This window comes from Ammospiza caudacuta, chromosome 5, assembly GCF_027887145.1.
Source record: "Ammospiza caudacuta isolate bAmmCau1 chromosome 5, bAmmCau1.pri, whole genome shotgun sequence".
Lineage (NCBI taxonomy): Eukaryota > Metazoa > Chordata > Aves > Passeriformes > Passerellidae > Ammospiza > Ammospiza caudacuta.
This window is the reverse complement of record NC_080597.1, coordinates 48,064,823-48,084,582: the sequence shown is the minus strand read 5'-3', so window position 1 is coordinate 48,084,582 and position 19,760 is coordinate 48,064,823. Positions and strand designations below refer to the sequence as shown.

Here is a 19,760-nt window from a genome sequence, read left to right as displayed (position 1 = left end):
TACAAGCATTAGGAGTCAGTAAATTCTATATTTTTATTCTCTGTTTTATGGTTCTGGGATTTTCTCAGTAACTGTTGAATAACACTGAAAGAAGTATTGTGGAAATGTTTACTATGGTGGCTAGAGCAATTGCCAAAATCTAGAAAAGCTATTTCTAGACTGCTGTTTTCAAGAGATTTAGATCTACTATTATTGTACTCATGTATAATGTCCTTCTAATTACCAGGCTTGCTACGGGAACCTCTTGGCCCTTGTCAAAGCACTGCCAGAATGCAGCAAAGAGTATGGATTAATAATAGGCCAGGGGGAAAGGGCCATTTTCCAATAATTAAGATAGAACTTTGACTGCATAGTCTGGACTTCCATACCTCATCCTAGAAACAGCTGACATGTTTTTTGTCAGTGGTGTTTGATTAGTATCCTTAAGCAGCATTTCTGTTGGCAGACTTAGTGAAGTACGCAAATATTTGGGGTTGCAAATTTTTAATATTTTCAATTATTTTAAAAAATTAAATCTTTTAAATATTTTAAATTATGAATGTTACAGATTTTTAGTAATTTGAATTATTTTTAAGTTCAAAGAGTATTTTTTCTTATTACTGCAGTTTGAAAAGTGTATAAACTTCCTAAATTAGAAAATGTGAAAGATAAGTATTTGTGGTTGAAAAGGAGTATTCAAGTCTTCGCAGATGAGCCAGATTCCAGTTTAGCAAAGTGTTCTGAGAAAGTGTGTAATTTCAATTGTAAGCATGTGATATCTTATTTTGTTCATGTGTTGTGGCGTTTTGCCAGTTTATGCCTTTGCAGGATAAATTTATTCTGCATAGACAAGACAAGGTAACTGACTGTTATTGTCTGTGATAATACAGCGAGCTGTGTTATTTATAAGGGTTTGAGAGAAAGTCAAAGAATTGGGAATTCTTGATGGCATAAATTCAGGGCATTATTGTTGTGAAAATAACTTCAGTGTAATGCTTATCAGGCACAAAATTAAAGAATTTATTCCTTGCATACAAAACCCCCTAGTGAAGTTTCTCTGGAAACAGTAATGAAGTCCCAGAAAGTCCGAAAGTGAATTGTCCCTGTGAAAAAATACTGTCTTTCTCTATTTGCATATTTGATAATGGAACTGTGAAACCAAAAAAAAAAACCAGGGCATCACTTTCTTAATCATATGTACTACAAGGCCAGCTTGCATCCTGAATTTGGAAAAAAAAAAACTAGGACAGAATTGCCATAGAAATTTCCTGTTTGGTGAGGACAGCTCTTCAGTTTGTGCTCTGATAGAATGTTGTGTTGCTGTAACAAGTGTTTCCTTCTCCGCTTTCTTTTGTGCTACCTGAACACACACAAAAAATATTTCTCCAATTTAAATTTCATAATGATTAAATAATAAGAGAAGTAATGGTCAGGTGAAGCTATACTTGTTTATAATATGTGTAGTTTTTACTCATAGAGTAATTAAACATTTGTAGGATACTTATATAGGCCAGTTTAATGTGTTTAATGTGCTTTTGCTTGAATCTGATCTGGGGAGTATCTAATAGATTTTTAGCTTTGGTATTTGACAAAATATAAACCACTATTTCTTAGTGGAAACCTCCATCTTCTAAACATGTTCCAAGTTACCAGGTTGTGTAGGAATGATAACTTTGTTCTGATTTTTTATTTAAATTATGTGTTTTATATTTTTTAATATATTCTTGTTAAATACACTTACGAGATAAACACATCTGTTGGCAAAACACCACCCAGTCCTAGGATAGGTTTGTGAAGGAATCCACATAAACAAATAATGTTTTCTTTAGTATTTATCTTGATACTTCACTTAGTGACCTAAATAGTGTTCACTGAGAGTATGTTTTAGCATTCTGTGCAGAGTGTTTTACAAGACATGCTATTTATAACTAATGCTATGTCGGAAGCTGCATTTAGTTGAAAGTTTTATTATTACTGTCACAATACATATTACTGTGTAGAGGTATTCATTTGTATTGCTGCCAGCTTTGCAGTGGATACATGAATACTTGAAATTGTTACAGTGGCTTTCCTGATGTCTTGGTATTTGGGATTTGAGTGATGGTCTGAAATAAGGTGACCTATGTGGGCAGTAGTGTGTTGTGTGCAGTTGCTGCTGTGGGCACACCACACAATGCTTGGTTAAAATTTCCTCTATGGGCCTACAGGAGTTCTGAAGTTGTGGTACCATCTGTTTTAGTGAATCTTTGCCATTCAGGTACTCTTGTGTTCAGGCACTGTGGAGAAATCTAGACAGTTCTGTACATTATTTCTCTAAATAGATCAACTTTGCGGTTTCTCAAGAATTTTTGAAAATGCGATGGAGATAATAACAAATCTAGAGGGTTCTGATGTTTTGCTTGAAGAGCTAAACTCAGACTGCAATTATACTTGAGATTTGATGAGCTGTCATCCTAGATGGAAACAGAGTGACTGTAGTATTAGTAAGAGGAATACGTCTGGGAATTGCCTTTGTTGAAAAGATAGATTGGAGAATTAATACTGTTAGTAATTGTACAACTCAGATATTCCTGGATGTGAAGCCCAGTGGGTCTGATGAAACAGCCACTGAAGCAGTAAGAGGTGATGCTGTATTTGAATTGTTTTTGGGAAGCAGTGGGAATACAGTAGAAGAGTTACTCCTGTAAAGGAAGTCTGGACCACAGCTGTGGATCACAAGTAGATTGCATTTAAATGAAACTGAAAAATAAAGACAAGCTTTACATAGCAGTGTATTTATCTAGAATCTGTTGGAGTTGCTGGTAGTGCAGTTTCTTCAGAGACTGATGTCATCCTCCAGCCACCTCAGTCTTTTGAAACTGCTCTCCAGCATAAGCGCTTTAGTTAGCTGATAATATATCTTTTATTATTTCCCTTCTAAGCTGGAGCCTTAGGAGTATGAAAACATGAAATAGGATCTTAATTTCTTTCCTCTCGGTGTTACTATAGATACTAACAAGGTATTTTCATTAACTTGAATGATTTATTTTTTTTCTTTGAAACATTGAATCTTTTTCTTCTTGTAATGTCTAATAAAGTGAAACTTGGAGGGTTGCTGATGCTTATAACTTTTACACTTAGTTCCAACAAAGATTAACAAAGATTGCCTTGGAAAAGATTCAGAACTTCATGAAGACATGTATTTGGGTTTCCTCTGTTTGCAAAGATTTCTTGGTAGGATAAGAATCTTATAACGAAATTCCAACCAAATTGGACCATCTATCATGTAGAGTCTTGTGTTACAAAATGTGGCATTAAAGTTTAACATATTTAAATTCCATGTAAATGCAATTATAGTTTGTATGTGATTGTGTATAACAGGCTGGGGCTGTTTAATCTGCACAAGGCCTTCTGAGTTTGCACACAATTCTCCTGGAGTGTGACAGAGCCTGTCAGGGTGGAGGCTGGATGGTAGAACCCCTGGTATGGCGTGTATGGTCTCATGGGCCCACATGGGACCTCATTCCAAAGAGGCCAGTGCAGGCTGGTTGGGACAGTATCCAGCATGCCCGCTGTGGGACACTCCACCAGGTGTTTGAAAAGCACAGCTATTGGAGTTTCATATTTGTCTGCCACGCTGGCCAAGTACAGCATTGAGAGTCTTGATCTGTCAGCCTGTCCTGTTAGGTGGTCACAGCAAATCAGAAATCAAACAAACAATGCTGAGCATCACATGTGCCATGTTTCACTGGAAGCCTTATGTGAGATAGTCAGTTTCTGAGGTAGACAAGGTGAAGATGGAAAATGCAAATGTTGTTGTTGAAGGATTCAGCTGCAAGCATCAGTTCTGACAATAATGGGGTTTAACTGTTGAGTTGGAATTCGTGGTGCCCTCAGGGCCGGGGGCGGGGGGAAAACCCAACCTGAAAAGATTGTTGGTGACACTGGCAAAACACTTAGACATGAAATCAAATTTGAGGCAGTTTGTTGGTGCACACTAAAAGTTTGAGCAGAGCCTTGTAGCAAGTTGTTGTGTTTGCCATTTTCAGAAACTACTTAGGATAATTCTTGGGACAGGAATTTAGTAAGTGAACATGTATGAGATGAGAAATGAGTGGTACATTACTTGGGGCAGCTGCAGCAGCAGCATTGTTAAGTTCTAAGCAGGATTTTCATTGCAGTGTGTGGCACCAGTCTCCACTGTGTGTGCCAGCAGCAGAGTCAAGTTTAAATGCTTTGGCCTTGCTGAGAAACAGCCTTCTATGGGATTAAAATACTGCCTGCTATTAGGCTTCATAAATGGATTGGATTTTCAAGTAACTGTATCAGGCATAGATTCAAGCTGTAGGACTGCAATGGATTTTCTAATAAAGATGGTGTATTTTTGAAAAGGTTGCAGCTTTTGATTGGCACCACAAGTTCATGATTTGTCATGGGTTCCTTAGTCCTTTTGAGTTTAGAGCAAGAGTCATGTTGAATTAGGGGCAAAGAGAGACTATATGCAACACTTCTCACTTAAAGTAATACAAATTGGAATATTCAGTAGTGTGAAATCCTTATTACAGTCATGATTATCTAGGATGTTGATGTCAATAGCATTGCAAAGAGGGAGAGGGAGTACAAGTGAATGAGCAGGAAGAGTGTGTCTGCATCATGATGGGTGGTGTTCAGGCAAACAGAAATGGTGCAAGGTCATGCTGTCAGTCTCCCACTAGCAGTGCTGTTAGAAATATAGTTCCAAAAAAGGTGATGTGGAGAGCTGTGGTAGAAATGGTACCTGCTTGCTCTTCAGCTGAATAAAAAAGTGAGGAGGGAGCTGATAGTTGGACTGTGATAGTTCATGTTGTGTTTTGCCAGACATTAGCTTAATATATATTTTGGTGCATTTATTGTTTCCTGGTAAAGGGAGCCAAAATATCCAAATGAGCCAGATGTTTAATACTGTTACATGAACCAGTTTCTGGTATACTCTAAGCCCATTCAAGGCTACTGTTTATAGAAAATTATACATGCCCCTAGATGTACCTAGTGTAGGCTTCTTTTTGTTAGTATTTTTTCCTAAATATCTGAAAACAAGCCTAAAAGTCACTGGGCTGAAAAAACTTGTGTTGTTACTAAATTATTTTGCGTGGACGAAAATATTACTCATCTTCAGAGAACTTTTTTCTCACAGACTTGAATGGAACAAAGTGACTTATTGCTGTCAGAGGAACAGAATGAGTAATATGAATTTGATATTTAAAGAGATGTGATCTTTTGATTTCCAAGTCGAGAGATCCTGAAAGTAACTCACGTTTTTAGAAGACATCAAAATTACTTGCCCTTCAAAAAGTAGCTGGTCTGCACATGTCTGTCTCTGGTTGCCCACGTATTTCCCTATTTTTCAGTACTTGGCATATCCTGTTCTGGCTATTCACCAGAGCTGTGTGTGTGTTTTGTTGTTTTGAGGGAGTGGTGATGGTATTGGTTTTGTTTGGGGTGTGTATCTTTTAAAAAATTTATTTATTGTTCCATTTATTTCTTTATTTAATTTAAGCTAAACCTCTCTGAACAGAGGAGTGATCCAAGCTGAAAAGCCAAGAGTGACTGTAAATGAGTTTCATTGCATTTCAGTTTCTTGAATATTTTGTTTCATGTGTCCAATTGGTAACACCAGTTCAGGTTCAGGGTGCCATGCTAACTGTGTGGAGCATCTTTCTACACAGGTACAGAAGGAAGTATTCATTAATATTCCATCTTCACCAAGGCTTCAACATAGTACTTAAATGGGGTTTTTTAAAGACTTTTTAGAAACTTTTCTATCCCGTATACATTGTTTGTTTCATTAGTAATTAAATTCAGGTCTTGAATTTAGTTAGTTGCTTTAATTCTTTTTTGTAGATACTAGCTGCATCTTTCTTTGTTGGGATCTAATTATTCAGTTGGTATTGAAACTAAAAGAGAAGTTCAGAAAACTGTTATTGCTGATGTATACTGCCTGTGACTTTGTGAAATTAAGGAAGCATTCTGAATTCCTGAAAACCTTTTTCTGTGACCAAAGTATACCTTTCTAGCCTATAACTACAGATCCAAGTTGTTTTGAAACGTGAAATTAGCCATTGCAACTGATTATAACATATGAGCATTTGCACAACTGTTTTTCAGTAATAGAAAAGCTCCGTTTATTATTTTTAAATTTCTTGTGTATTTAGAGCAAGACGTGTTTATGCTGAACTGCTCTGCTGTTTGCATAGTAGCTGTATACCAGACTGTTCAGATTAGAATTTAAGACTAGTAAAGCCCCTGTACAAGCTAATTTTACAAAGCTTCTTCTCTACACTGAAATTCCAGGCTGTGCATTCTCTCTACAGGAAACAAAAGGAATGTTTGGAGGATTGAGATCTGTACAGCTGTCTGTAAACAGTTGGTACTTTTGTAGCATAAAGGAATCATACGGAAGAGTCTATTACAGTCTGGTTATTATAGTTGAAATTTAGTATTACAGTGCTGTTACACACAATGGATTGACAAATAGTGCATCATCCTCCCTGAATACTAGAAGTGTCTTAAAGATAATAAAGTGTGTTAGAGGTGGGAAATGTATTTCTGTTGTTTGGTTTGAGGTTTGGGTTTTTCTTGGGGTGGGAGGAAGGCAGGGATTAGCATTTGTAATTGATGCTTTGGGATTATTGAGGGCTTTGTTTTGTTAAGTTTTCAACTTTTCCTTGTCAAATTTGGTAGTTTGGGGTGAGATAAGAAAGGAGGATTCTTCTTTGAAGAGGCAGAACCTGGGTAAATTGAATAACAATGTAAAGAGCTCAGAATTTAGTAAAGTGAAGTCAATCCTTGCATTGGCATGGGGAAAGATTAGGTCATCACTTAAAAGTAATTTGAATCCTGGTTTCTTGTGAAATGCTTAATAAGACATTTGTGAGAACTTTATGACCACTGTCAACAGTGAACAAATTATGACCATTTTAGTTTGCAGAGGTATTTTAATATGTACCTAAATTTTTTTCAGTGGGGGAAGAAAGGAAGTAAATTCTTGAACTTCGAAATTTTCTATTTTCAGTGGAACTGTTTTAACACATTTTAATAAATTGGATATTAACAGAGGAGAACATCTAGGATATTCATATTGTTCAGCTTTCCTGGAATATGGCTTTAATAAAAAGCATAAGGTTAAGTGTATATGCTCCATATAACACTATGGAACAACATGAGCTATTTTATGATATATACATATTTTACAATGTATATATACATTATTATGCATTATATACAATATATAATGCAATTACATAATTACATTTACAAAATACAATTACAAAAAAATATATATTGTATTATATACATTATAATACAATATATATATTTTAATGCTTAAATAGATGTTCAGTCTTGGTAGAATGGACAAGTCCAGAATAATTTGCAGATTGAGTACCATATGTGTTTCTGTATAGGTATTTTTACTTCATCTTTTTAAATGTTTCTGTGAAATTTTATTTCAATAATGAAATTGTTTTAAGCTCAAGCTTTGACTCAGACCAGCAAATACAAGGAAATTAGCTCTAGCCCCAGCTTTTTCTAGACAACTCTAGCAGTGTAGCTTCTGCCAGTGTAGAAACGGTACATGTGGCATCCTTGGCTGTGTACTCCTGCGCCAGAGCTGGTATTCATCTGACCCGTGCTCAGTTTGAAAAATGACTGGAAAGCCAATGTAGAATCCTCCTACTTTTCTGAATGAGCTCTCTGCAGAGTGAGTGATGGGACAGGAAAAGGGAAGCTCAGGCTGTCTTTGAACTGCTCTTTTTGGTCTTGACCATAAATGCACAGGCTCTGTTAATTAAAATTGATTGAATTGCAGATTTGATTCATCTAGATATAAGATGTAAGCTAAAGGAGAGAAGTGGGCTAAAAGGGTAAGGAAATGTAGGGGAAGAGAAAGTTTAGGGTTTAGATTTTAGAACAGGGTTGAGCTATGACTTTAAAAACTGATAAACAGTTTTAGAAGGTTTTACTTTCTGTGCAGATACTCGGTTGAAGTTTAACTCACATAAATGAGTATTTTTAGTTTCAAGATAAAAGCAATCATATTTAAGTGTAAGTTTTTAGTCTTTTAAAAAGCCTAAAAGCAAATGATTTGAGGGGAAGATTTTTGCTTAACTGACTCAAGAGTTTATGTAATAAGGAGGGGACTCTGGCAGTGGTTTATGTAACAATAGCATATGTAGTACTTGGAATATCCTGAACTCTAGTCAGACATGAATGGTATTTGCATGTGATACAGTACAGCATCATGCCTTATTAGCTCTGATGTCTTTCATTTCTTCTGAAATGTGCCCTTTTCTTAAGAAAAAAAAATTGTTTGCTAACACATTAATGGCATGGTTATGTCATTGATACCTCACTTCATGAAATAATTACTAATTTAATGAATGGGAAATATTCCTCAGAGGTCAGTGGGAATGCTATTTCCTTAAAATCTTTCTGATTTACCATGAGTTAATTACTTCAGTGTCTGCTGGCAAAGATTATACAAAAGCTTACTCATATAGTAAATATTTTAGCATATACAAAGAGAAATATAAATGTTTTAAATTCTTTTCTGATTTTACAGTATTTTTATTATTATTTTATTGACCTGGCATTGTCATTTTCCAGCACAGTTAAAATCTGTATGTTTAGGCAGCTTTGACCTTGACTTAATTTCATGAAGGGTTTTCAACTACATATCACTGTGAAGTTAATGCTACAGTGGGTATTTTAAATTGACTTTATATACTGGAGTGTAGAAGGTTCTGAAAGTTACATTTCTAATACTAAATTAACTGTCATTGAGGTAATTAATTTATCAAGCTGCTTGACTGTTTACTTTTTGTATATATAGGTTTTGTGCTTAAAGTCCATTTTTTGTACAGTACATCAGTTGTTTGTTTTTTTTCTTAAGGGGTTCAAAGGGATTTCCACTGGTTACTAGCTGCAGTTAGAGCTCTCAAGTTCCTGAATTGCTGCCCTTGGAATCCCTGAAGTCTGTTACTCTTGTGTAGTTGTTAAGACCTAGTGTACAGTTTCTCTTTAAACAAGGCAAAAAGAAATAGATATTTTTTCTGGAGTTGACCTTGGCATTGGTATTGTATATGTATTGGTAGAGAGTACAGAGTAGTTTTTATGATGCTTTCACCTGCAGACTTATTTTGAGTAGCAAAAGTTGATTTGGGAAAAACAGGCTTAGTCACAAAGGGGAGCAATTTGATGCAATTTATCTAAGTATCATTTTTGAAAAATGTGAAAAAATTGGTATATTAAGCAGTAATTACACATATCTACATTTCTCTGTCGCCTGTTGTCAGTCTGACTCAGCATTTGTTTTTCAGCATCTTGATTATTGTTTCCAGTAAATCTTCGTGTTTCTAGATTGCTTACTTTGGAAGTTCTGCTTTTGGAATAAAAGATTTAGCTGCACTAAAACCACATTTTTTAATAATTTTATTTCAGTTATCTAGAAAAGTATGAAAAAGTCCATCATTTTGGAGAGGAGGATGATGAGGTACAACCAGGCAATCCAAAGCCACAACTTCCTATTGGTGCAATTCCAAATTCCTATAACTACCAGCAACACAGCGTGTCAGGTAAATTCTTGAGAGTGAAAGTGCTATTTCCTTCATGTGTGTGGGTGCATTTTTGGTTGTTTTTTTTTTTTTTGGACAGGCTGCAGAAATAGTGCATGGATACATTTGCAGTAGTATTTAAACCGTCAAATCTGTAGGACACTCAAATGATTAGTTTAATACACTCAAAAACCTTTCCACTGTGAACCAGAAGAAAACAAATATTAAAATCCATAAGCTGTTTCTCCTCTTTACAAATTTATCCTTGCTAATTAGTAGAGCTGTGTAGTTACTTGTCTTGAAAAAAATTACCTTGAAAATTTGCAGTGTGTTTCTTTCAATCTCTAATTTCTCCACACAGTCAAATACCTGAATTGAGCCTACAATTATTTAAGCTTCAAATCAGAAGCTGGTGGACTTTGTGGAATGGACATGTAATTTGTTGTGTAGAAATTGACTTCAAATTGTATTACAATTCCATTCTGCTTTAATTAAAGCTTCTGTTTTGTAAGCTTTTCTTTGGGAGAACAGGCTGCATTGTTGCATTCTGGAGCTGGCAGAGGAATTGATATGTAACTAGAAAGGTACACAGCAAAGTGGAATGGGTTCTGTGTTTTTGCCAGACAAAAAATACATTGAATACTGTGAAAGCTTGTTTAAAACGGCAATAATTTATAAACAAACTTTTTCCAAATTCTTCCTTACAATAATATTGCTTTATATATTGTTTCAAGATTGAGTGTAGCTGTGAAAATGTTGTTGATTGTATTTTTTTTTAGATTATCTTCGTCAAAGCTATGGGCTGTCTATGGACTTAAACTCACCAAATGACTATAATAAGTTGGTGCTTTCACTGTTATCTGGACTCCCAAATGAAGTGGACTTTGCAATTAATGTGTGTACTCTTCTTTCAAATGAAAGCAAGCATGTTATGCAGCTTGAAAAGGACCCTAAAATCATCACTTTACTGCTTGCAAATGCTGGGGTGTTTGATGACAGTAAGTATATATCAACATTTTTGCAACAGAAAGCATCCATACCTGTTGTAGCATCTTTCACAACTCATGACAATTAAAATGTTAATAACTTACTTCACAGTAATATATCTAGTTTTTCCTCTTGTCTATGATTACAGGTTTTATCAAACATAACAAATACCTTTTAAGTTAGTTAATCTTAAAAATCTATTTTACAGGTTAGTGAAATGTAAGAATAAGTTTTTTGATAATGAAGTTCAGTTGTTCAGGATGCTAAATTTACAGCGCTGGATTTCTGTCTCCTTGTAGTGTATTACTGTTTCCTTTTGAATTTGTAGGACCATGCTGAGTTTCTGTAATTCTTTTTTAATGGCACTGCATATTTAAAATTTAAGTCAAGGTAGTCTGAAAACAATGACATGCTAACATTTTTGTCCTGATACTTCACTACACATTTAACTGCAGTGAAATTCAGGTTATAAAACTCGGGGGAGAAAAGTCTTAATCAGATTTTCAGAATTACTTAATATGTTAGCACATAAGTTTTAAATGAGGGTTGATACCTTCAAAATACTAAAGTATGTCAAATAAATTCTTCAGATTTTTTTCAGTGTGAAAGAAATGCCTCCATGCCTAATAATTCCTTGTTAATGGCCTCCTGTCAAGAGAGGAGCAAAACATAAATTAACCTAAACTATTGTAAAATGATAACAACGTAGCTTTTATCTTGCGGTGATGAGGAGGAAGTATTTACCATGTTTATGTGCTGAGCTTTTTTAGTTTGGTTTGCTTTTAATGTTTTGTTTTGTTGTTTCTGTTCATTTATTTGTTTGTGAATTTGGGTTTCATTTTTGTTTGTGGGTGGGTTGGTTGGTTTGTTGGTTTTGTGGGGTTTTTTGGTTGGTTGGTTGGTTTATTAATACTGAAATTCAGAAATAACTTCCAGAAAAAATTGCTCAAATGAGCCTTTTCAGCTGAGCATAATTAAGTCTGATAATGTAGACTATCATATTTGTTTGAGTAGAAATCTCCTTTGCATGTGTAAGCACAAACATAGCATGGGATGTCAAAGATTCTGATTTAAAATGCTGGGGAAGAGCCAGTGTTAGCCATTGTATATGGTTCAGTAGGGTTTTTTAATAATTGGCATTTTTACATAAGGATTTGTAGCTTTCCCGTTCTCCCTCCAGTATTGCATTAGTGTCTTCCAACTTCTCTCTTGCTTTTTCTACAAATTTTCTGAAAAATTTGTACATTTTTCAGTGTCCTTCAGATATGGTTAGAGCTTGGTCATTTAGTGTTTGCATCTAATCCAGGCACAAGTGCTTTCAAAGGAAAATATTTGAAAGGAAGCTAGGGAAGGGAAACTTAGTCCTCCATGTGATTCCAGAATGCTTGCTCTCTAGATTTTCGAGGTTACCATCACTCCCATGTTCTCTTGATGAAACTTCTATTGATTTAGGAATTTGCAAATAATTTAATTGAGTTATGTATTGCTATTTAAGGATTTTTTTTTTTTGATGTTGTAGGGGCAGACAGTGTTTTCTGGAGTTCTTAACTTGAAGAACAGGTTTATTCCATAGCTTGTCTGTTTAGTGTTTTTTGAAAAATATTTGAGGTAAAGCTGGGAGGAATGATGAGCATGTAATAAACTCACTGTTTTCATTATCTGGGAAAAACTTCATTTTTATAGTACATGATTGTGTCTTCTGGATAAATCCAGGGAAATGTCCTAGCAGCATTAAAAAGACTAATTGGGACAAATAGGGGAAAGAAACAGCAGGGGTATGTTTACTTATTTTTGAAGCATGAAACTTCAATTTGAAATATTGATGTGGTTTTATAGTATAAATAATGAAGGTATATCTGCCAGGTTTCATGCTGAAATAAATGAGTTCTCTAGTTAGTAAATTCAGCCAGTGTGAAAATCCTACCAGAGTAATGTTAAGTGGCAATAAACAATAGCTGATTAACTTTATTTAATACAGGTTTTAGATTTTTCTTGTCTATAATTAAGGTTTTATAATTGTTATTATTTATAGTGGTTTTTGGGTAATAAAATGTGTCATCAGCTTCTCTCCAGTTCCCTCCTAAACTTCAAGATGACAGTTGGATTGCAGGTCATGGGGCAACCGCAGGGGTTTGAGGGTTATATATTGGAGAGCTGCATAAGGCCTTTGTTTGGATTCTGTGAATTGAAAGCTGATGTAGTCTTGGAATTGAGATTTGTAGCATTTTGTACAAAATAACAAAACATAAACCAAAATGTTTAACTGAAATGTGTCATTAGTTCATTACAGAACTATTGCAAGAGAGTATTTTTAGATTGACTCAGCATTTGAATCAGATTGACTGAGTCGTAACTGCTTTCAAGGACTGATGGTTACAAAAGCTGTGGTAGTGCTCAGTCAAACAGCCGAGAACATCTATTACTGGTCTTGGTTAAATATTGAGTTTGAATCGAGCATTGTCAAAATCTTACTACTGTTTTTTAGAAAACATGAGTGGGAATTTGTTTAATTACTACAGTAGTGTTTGTGCTTACACCGCACACATGGAAAACAGTTCTTGATATGAGGGTGAGAACAGACCAGTCAACTTGACTCTTGGAAAAGAACTCTGGAAAAGTTTCCCCTGGAGAAGTTTTTCTCCTGGAAAAGTTTTTTCTTTTTTTTACAGGATTCACAAACTAGGCCTTTCCTTATGAACTCCTTACTTTCAGTTTACACTGTAAATTTGCAATAGCTGTTAATTAAACGACAACAGACATTTCAGCTGGTTTGTGCAGTATTTTTAAGATCAACAGGAAACACTGGAAGAGTCTAGAGTGTTCTTGAATCTTTATTTAGTTTGTGCATTAATAAAAATGTTCATTTTTAAACACTTTACTAAAATACGCTTTTTGTGCTTAAAGCTTTAGGATCATTTTCTGCCGTATTTGGAGAAGAATGGAAGGAGAAAACTGATAGAGATTTTGTTAAGGTAAATCAAAAATTACTAAAATAATTTTGTACTGCATGTGGTGGATATCAAATCCTTTAAAAAGATGGCAAGTTCTAAGATACACTAGCATATGTCCTTAAAATTGCTCTCAACTTCATTCCTTTGATTTAAATATAATAGGACACTATGTCACAGTTGTCTTAAAATGTTGGGATGAGTAGGAAGAAGTGTATTAAGAAAAAAACAGGTATGAAAAAAACAGGTATAGCCAAATGAACAAAAGTTTCTATGTTTATTTTTATAAGGAAACTAATGTGTGTGAAGAAAAGGGATGTTGGACAGTATATTTACCAAGAGGCAACAATGCTGTGTTGGGTTTCGTTGTGAACTGCGATGATCAGTAAAGAAACATTCTGAATTATAAAAATTAAGATCAAAGCAAAAGGAGCTGTGAGAAATACTTTAATAGTATTTAATAGTGCTTTAACTTATTTTTGCAGAAGGCTTTTTTAATGTTTCCACTAGAGGGCATGAGCTACTGTACAAGCAGTGAAATGAAGTAAAAATAAGTAAATGAAGTAAAAAAAAGAACTAAAGTTTCTTTGTACAGATGGTTATTTATTCTAGATGAGCTTTTTAGGTGAATAAGAGCATGCATTATAGATGAAAGAGATTTGATATTTTAGTATATTTACTATGATATGTGCTTTCTTGAATTACAAGTGATGATTTATGTGGCTAAAGTAGAAGAAAGCTAGATTAAAATATATTTTGATACCTTATGCTTTTTATTAAATAAAAATGTGAAGAGATAATCTTCAGAGTTCCTCATAAAGGCAGATTTCTGCTCAATTCCGTAATTGTTTTATATACTGAAATATCATGCCAGTATTACAGAACAATATTTGTTGGGAGCTGTCTCCATTTATCTTTTGTTTTATTTTCATGTAACTTGGTTTGGGAACAAGCTGGACCATAGTAGTTTTCGTTAATTGATAAGTATTGTTGAAATACCAGTGTAAAGATTGCCTAATCAAAATTTCCTAAGTAAACTTAAAACCAAGAAAGCTAAGCTCTCATATTTGTGAGTATATGGACTTGAAAAGGAGATTCAAGTGTGCCAAAATTAAGTGTAAAAATTAATGTTTCATAATCTTCAAGATTTTCCCTTTTCCACTGAAAAAGTATGTCCAGAAGTACTGTAGGCTTTGGGTTGGTTAGTGGGTTGGTTAGTTTGGTTGGTTGGGTTTTTTTAAAGCATTTAGCAATTATGTGTTGAGTTCCCACTAAGCTGTCACAGACTGTTGCTGATCTAGAGCAGCAACAAGCACCATGTCTCGATCTGTAAACATCTGAAATTATACAGTATTCTAAGGTATTACATATTGATTATTTAAATTTAAGTAATTGTTATAAGGACAGGTGGTTCTTATAAATGTTTTAACAAAGTTTTAAGTAGAACCCCTATAACTGCAATAAGGTTTACTAATAAAATCTTGGATGCTCTCCAAGATCTATGTTTAGACATTACAACATATATAGTACCATTCTGTAGTGAAATACTGCTGACAGCATGGCAGAAATACTCAGAAAGCATGTGAAAAACTTGACATCACATGTAAAAGTATCTCTAATGCCAGGAATTCAGATTTTTTCAGAGCATCTCACTGCAAGCATTTGTTTGACCTTACTACTGGAAGTAATTTATTTTGTATTGCAGCTGTGGCTATGTCAAAACAGAAGTTGGGGGAGGCATGGGAGCTTCCTGACGTAGCAGAGAGATATTTGGTTGTCAGCACAGATGTTGTGTGTCTGGTTTTGGTGTTTGCTTTTAGGTTTTTTTAAATGTGCTTTTGCAGTTTTAAGAAAAAAGAACAGCTATTAAGTAAGTTACTCCTTTCACCATTCATATTATCTTTTTTTTTTTAATCTTCATTTTTTTGTTATTTCATTTTGGTGCTGGTGGTGTCCTCCAGTATCACTGTTCTGTCACTTGAAGGTGAAGATGAAAAGCAATGTGTTTCTTTATACTAAACTTCAAGGGAATCAACTACCTTTCTATTCTTTTTTCTTTCCCTTCCCCCCCAGTCCTTACTGCATTATATAAGACTGTTTGAAAAATTTATATTTTTCATTATCTTAAGTGCAGCAGGACATATCTTCTCACTTTTTACATAAATTACTTCTAAACTGAATCAAATGTTTTTACTAGTCAGTAAATCTGTTCCACTAATTGTCCAAATAGGAGTATTATTGAAGTTGAACCTGCTGTTGTCTCTTATAGCTATGTTAATTTGTGGCATTCTCCCCTCTTGATTTTTCCTCATGCTCCCAATAAGCTTAAATGTCTAGTTAGCAGGAATGACTGTGTGTCCTTACTTAGGGATTGGAACAACTCGCATTTAGCCAGTCGTCTTGTATGTCGCCTTGTTTGTTTTGTTGTCCCCATCCCCAGGCTCTGATGGCATCCTGCTCAGATGTTTTCTCCTCTTTTCCCATTTTTGACTGTTTCACTTAGCTATGAATGTCCTCAGTTACCAAGGTTCACTTGTGAGTATAGTTCGCTTTCAAGAGTGATTTGTTTATGTAGTATGTTTATTTTCTGATAGATTTAGCTACTTTTCCAGGTATTTCTTTCATGTCTCCAGCAGCTACTCAGTGTCTGATGTGTAGCGTCTGAGAAGTTGCATTACATTTCTTCATGCACCGTTCGTCTCTGTTTACTTCAGTCAAATTATTTGCATTTCACGTTCTTGGACTACTTGAGGCCTCCTCTAGCTGTAGAGCTCCAAAATCCACATACATGCAGTTCTTGTGCCTTACTTACTTCTCTGATTTTCTTCTTTATTTTGTGATTTTTGAAATTTTGTTGCCCAACTTCTTTCTATAAATATAATTTTCTTTTCATTTACTGTGCGTTTATCCTCTGAATCTTTCTCAGATAGTGCGCAGAGATCCTTATGCACTTAAATACCTGAAATACTTTTCAAACATCACTTTCCTTGTCTCTCAGAGTAATCTGTCAAGCTGACATTACTCCAGGTCTCTCATATTTTTCTTGAACAATAAGTCATCATACCATTGGTACATTTTGTTTTGTGGGCTACATCTCCATTGCTTTTATGGACAGCCATTTGGTCGATCTTATTTGCAGTGGATTCTGTATAATTGTTTGCATTTTTTTCCAAAGGAGCTTGGGTACTGACAGTGATCAGACTGTGAATGTGAATCAAGTTCTTTATCTTTGTCCATTCAATCTTAGTATCCAGATGTGTCAGGAAGCTCTGTTTGGTTGCTTCTAGGTTTTAGCTTTGTTTCTATTAGCAGTCCATGATTTAAATATATATATATATAAAATTAGTGATAAGGTCAATTTCTTATACACCATCTTGTTTATTAATATGTCATATTAGATTGCAGGTATCCTTCATAGTAGGGAATAAATAACTGCTTGGGATGCTGAACTGATGTTTTGTTGCCTTTGTGCTGTGTGTTTTTCAAATGAATGCCCAGAAAGCTTCATTGTTTCTTTCCACTTTTGCTGTTCCTTTGGGGGGGAAAAAAAAAATTTTCATGTTACACCTGTTCCCTTGTAACAGAATTTTGCCTGCATGCCTTCGTCTTCTGTGGCTCTTGCTGGTAGCTTCAGTATTAATTAGAAAAATCTATTTGTCACAAACAGTAAGAAATTAGGATTTTTTTCTGGCCGTTCTTGTCTTTGCTAAAATGAGGTAATAATCCTTTCTGTGCAAGTAAATCCTCTTTACTAAACAGTACTTGGACACCATTTAGCAACATTACAGTGAAAATAAAATTCTTTTCCTTCCAATTTAGAAAATCTGTAGTATTGTATTTGTCAAGAAAATAGTAGTGTCAAGCTTGGTATGAGTGCTGTAATTTAGTAATTACATTTGCATAGCAAAATTTCTCCTGCTGTTCAGCTGGTTGTACTTCCCATCCTCCCCTTTTTATCCAGATTTATTGGTGGTTTTATTCTGTGATTATAGTTAAAAGAGGAATGGTATTTCATTAGTGAGTCAAAGAAATGTACAAATTTTTATTAGTCAAAGGAAGGTTTATATCTTTGTTCAGATACACACATTAGAATGCATATATCATGATATATTTTTATATTATTGTACATCACACTATGTATTTTTATTAGTTTGAAAAACTTAATTCATTGATTAATTCTTGAATTTCAGCAGGACTAGCAACAAAACAACCATTTACCAGGCCATAAATTTGTAAAGTAATTGGAGTTCCAGTCTGCTGAAGTGTTCTGCTTTGGTTATATTTATAAAGGTTTTTTGTGATAGTGGTGGTTGTTTCTCTCTTTTTAGTGTGTTATGACGAAGTAGGAAACACAGCAGCAGCTTTAAAAAGTCTTTCCAAATAGTAACTTCTTGCAGGAGTCTTACGATCTGTTGAGAGTGGGAGGAGTCACTTTATTCTGCCTTAGATCATCACTGTTTGTAGGAGATGAAGGAGGATGAGCTGTACTTTTTTTCCATTTGGAATTGCTGTATTTCTAATGATATATGGAAAACTGCCCCATAGTTGCAGCATGTGCTTCAGCAAAACACTTCTGTGGTAGTGTTGGTTGATCATGACTGCATACTTCTGGTACTTGAAGGGAAAAATTTATAATATTTAAATATTATTTCAATATTTTAACATAATAGAAATACAAGTAATTAATATTTTAAGAAATAGCCCCTAGAAATTAAGTATTTTTAATTCTTTCTTCAGTTTTGGAAGGATATTGTTGAGGATATTGAAGTTCGTGATCTAATTTCTGACAGAAGCAAATCTCAAGGTGAGACATCTTGACTAATCTTAATACATGCATGTTGGTAAATTGAGCAAAGGAAGGACTAATATATATTTATTTACTTCATAGATATTCCATCAGAAGAATGGATTTGGGAATCCTTATTTCATCCACCTCGCAAATTGGGCATTAATGATATTGAAGGGCAGCGGGTACTTCAGATAGCAGTGATTTTACGAAATCTTTCTTTTGAAGAGGGAAATGTTAAACTTCTGGCAGCTAATCGTACTTGTCTTCGGTTCCTGCTACTCTCTGCTCACAGTCACTTTATTTCTCTACGGCAGTTGGGGCTTGACACACTGGGAAATATTGCAGCAGAGGTAATGTGCTTTCAAACAGAAAAATTCAGATATAAATTGATAAAAGCAGTAGTGTCAATGAATTTTATTTTTATCATTGGATGGAGAAGGAAATAAATTATTCTCTAAATTTGTAATCAGCATTTTGAAAACAAGTGTTCAGGGCCAAAACTAAAATATGATTATATGTGTCCATTTGCTAAAATAGAATCTCATGAAGAAGACTGATGATGTAGCGAGATAAGAAGATATTCATAAAGTATAATTTTCAGTTTAGTTTCCCAAAGAGAAGAAAGGAGTTTGTTAAGTTCTGCAGTCTGTATGCTTGCTTCTTCACTTTATAAACCTTTAGTCATAATTTCAAAACAGTGTGTTTAAGAAAGAGGGTTTTAGAGGATTTTATGTCCTGTATACTGTACTTTGTGTAAACTAGTCATAGGCAAATGGGTGTGCTGCCAGAATCATGTGGGGCATCTTTTTTTTCTTTTTTTTTTTTTTTCTTTTTTTGAGAGAGAGGTTTGAATGTTATAAAATATGCTATTTCGGTATGTCATATTATTGTGCAGAAAATTATATGGATTTATGGATTTTTATAGGAAGTATATTCAGATAGTCCTTTTATTTTAAAATATAGCATATAAATTTAAGTAAAATGAATACTAGCCAGGAATAAGATTAGAAGTATTGGTCCACTATTAAATATTGACAGAAAAGGTGGTGTTTTTCATTTGCCATGTACCAAACTTGACTTTTGAGTGAGAAAGAATGTTACTTCTGTCTGGGATCTCTAGCTGAGAAGCAGAAGTAGAAACAAGAAGAATGACTGGGATAGCATCTGGGAAGGAGAACATTTTGTTACTCAAGTTCTGGTCTTTTTTTGGGTATTAAAATCCATTTGTGTATACTGTTAACTGCCTGATGAGAAAGTTATTTTCCTTATTCTGAGCACTGGAAAGTGTAAATTAGATTGCTGCTTCAGAGCAGAAAAGGAGGAGGGGACTCAAAATGCTAGGTACAATCAAAAGCTCACCTGGTTCAGTTTTTATGAGCATGAGCGAAATTTATGTATGCTGCACTTAAACCCTTCTGAGCCTTATATTTTGATTAGCAAATTGAATATTTGAGCCATTAGCACTATGTGGATAGTGTTAGTAATTAT

At 34.5% G+C, this 19,760-nt stretch overlaps 1 protein-coding gene across 1 annotated transcript in view; it reads left to right on the top strand.

Moving 5' to 3' along the window:
* The window catches only part of ARID2 (AT-rich interaction domain 2), a 92,260-nt gene that overhangs the window by 43,178 nt on the left and 29,322 nt on the right, over positions 1-19,760 (top strand). Inside the window, exons 4-8 of the mRNA XM_058805947.1 lie at positions 9,436-9,569; positions 10,328-10,546; positions 13,440-13,507; positions 18,221-18,287; positions 18,372-18,622. Of these exons, the coding sequence (XP_058661930.1) occupies positions 9,436-9,569; positions 10,328-10,546; positions 13,440-13,507; positions 18,221-18,287; positions 18,372-18,622 (739 nt within the window). The remainder of the gene's footprint in view (positions 1-9,435; positions 9,570-10,327; positions 10,547-13,439; positions 13,508-18,220; positions 18,288-18,371; positions 18,623-19,760) is intronic.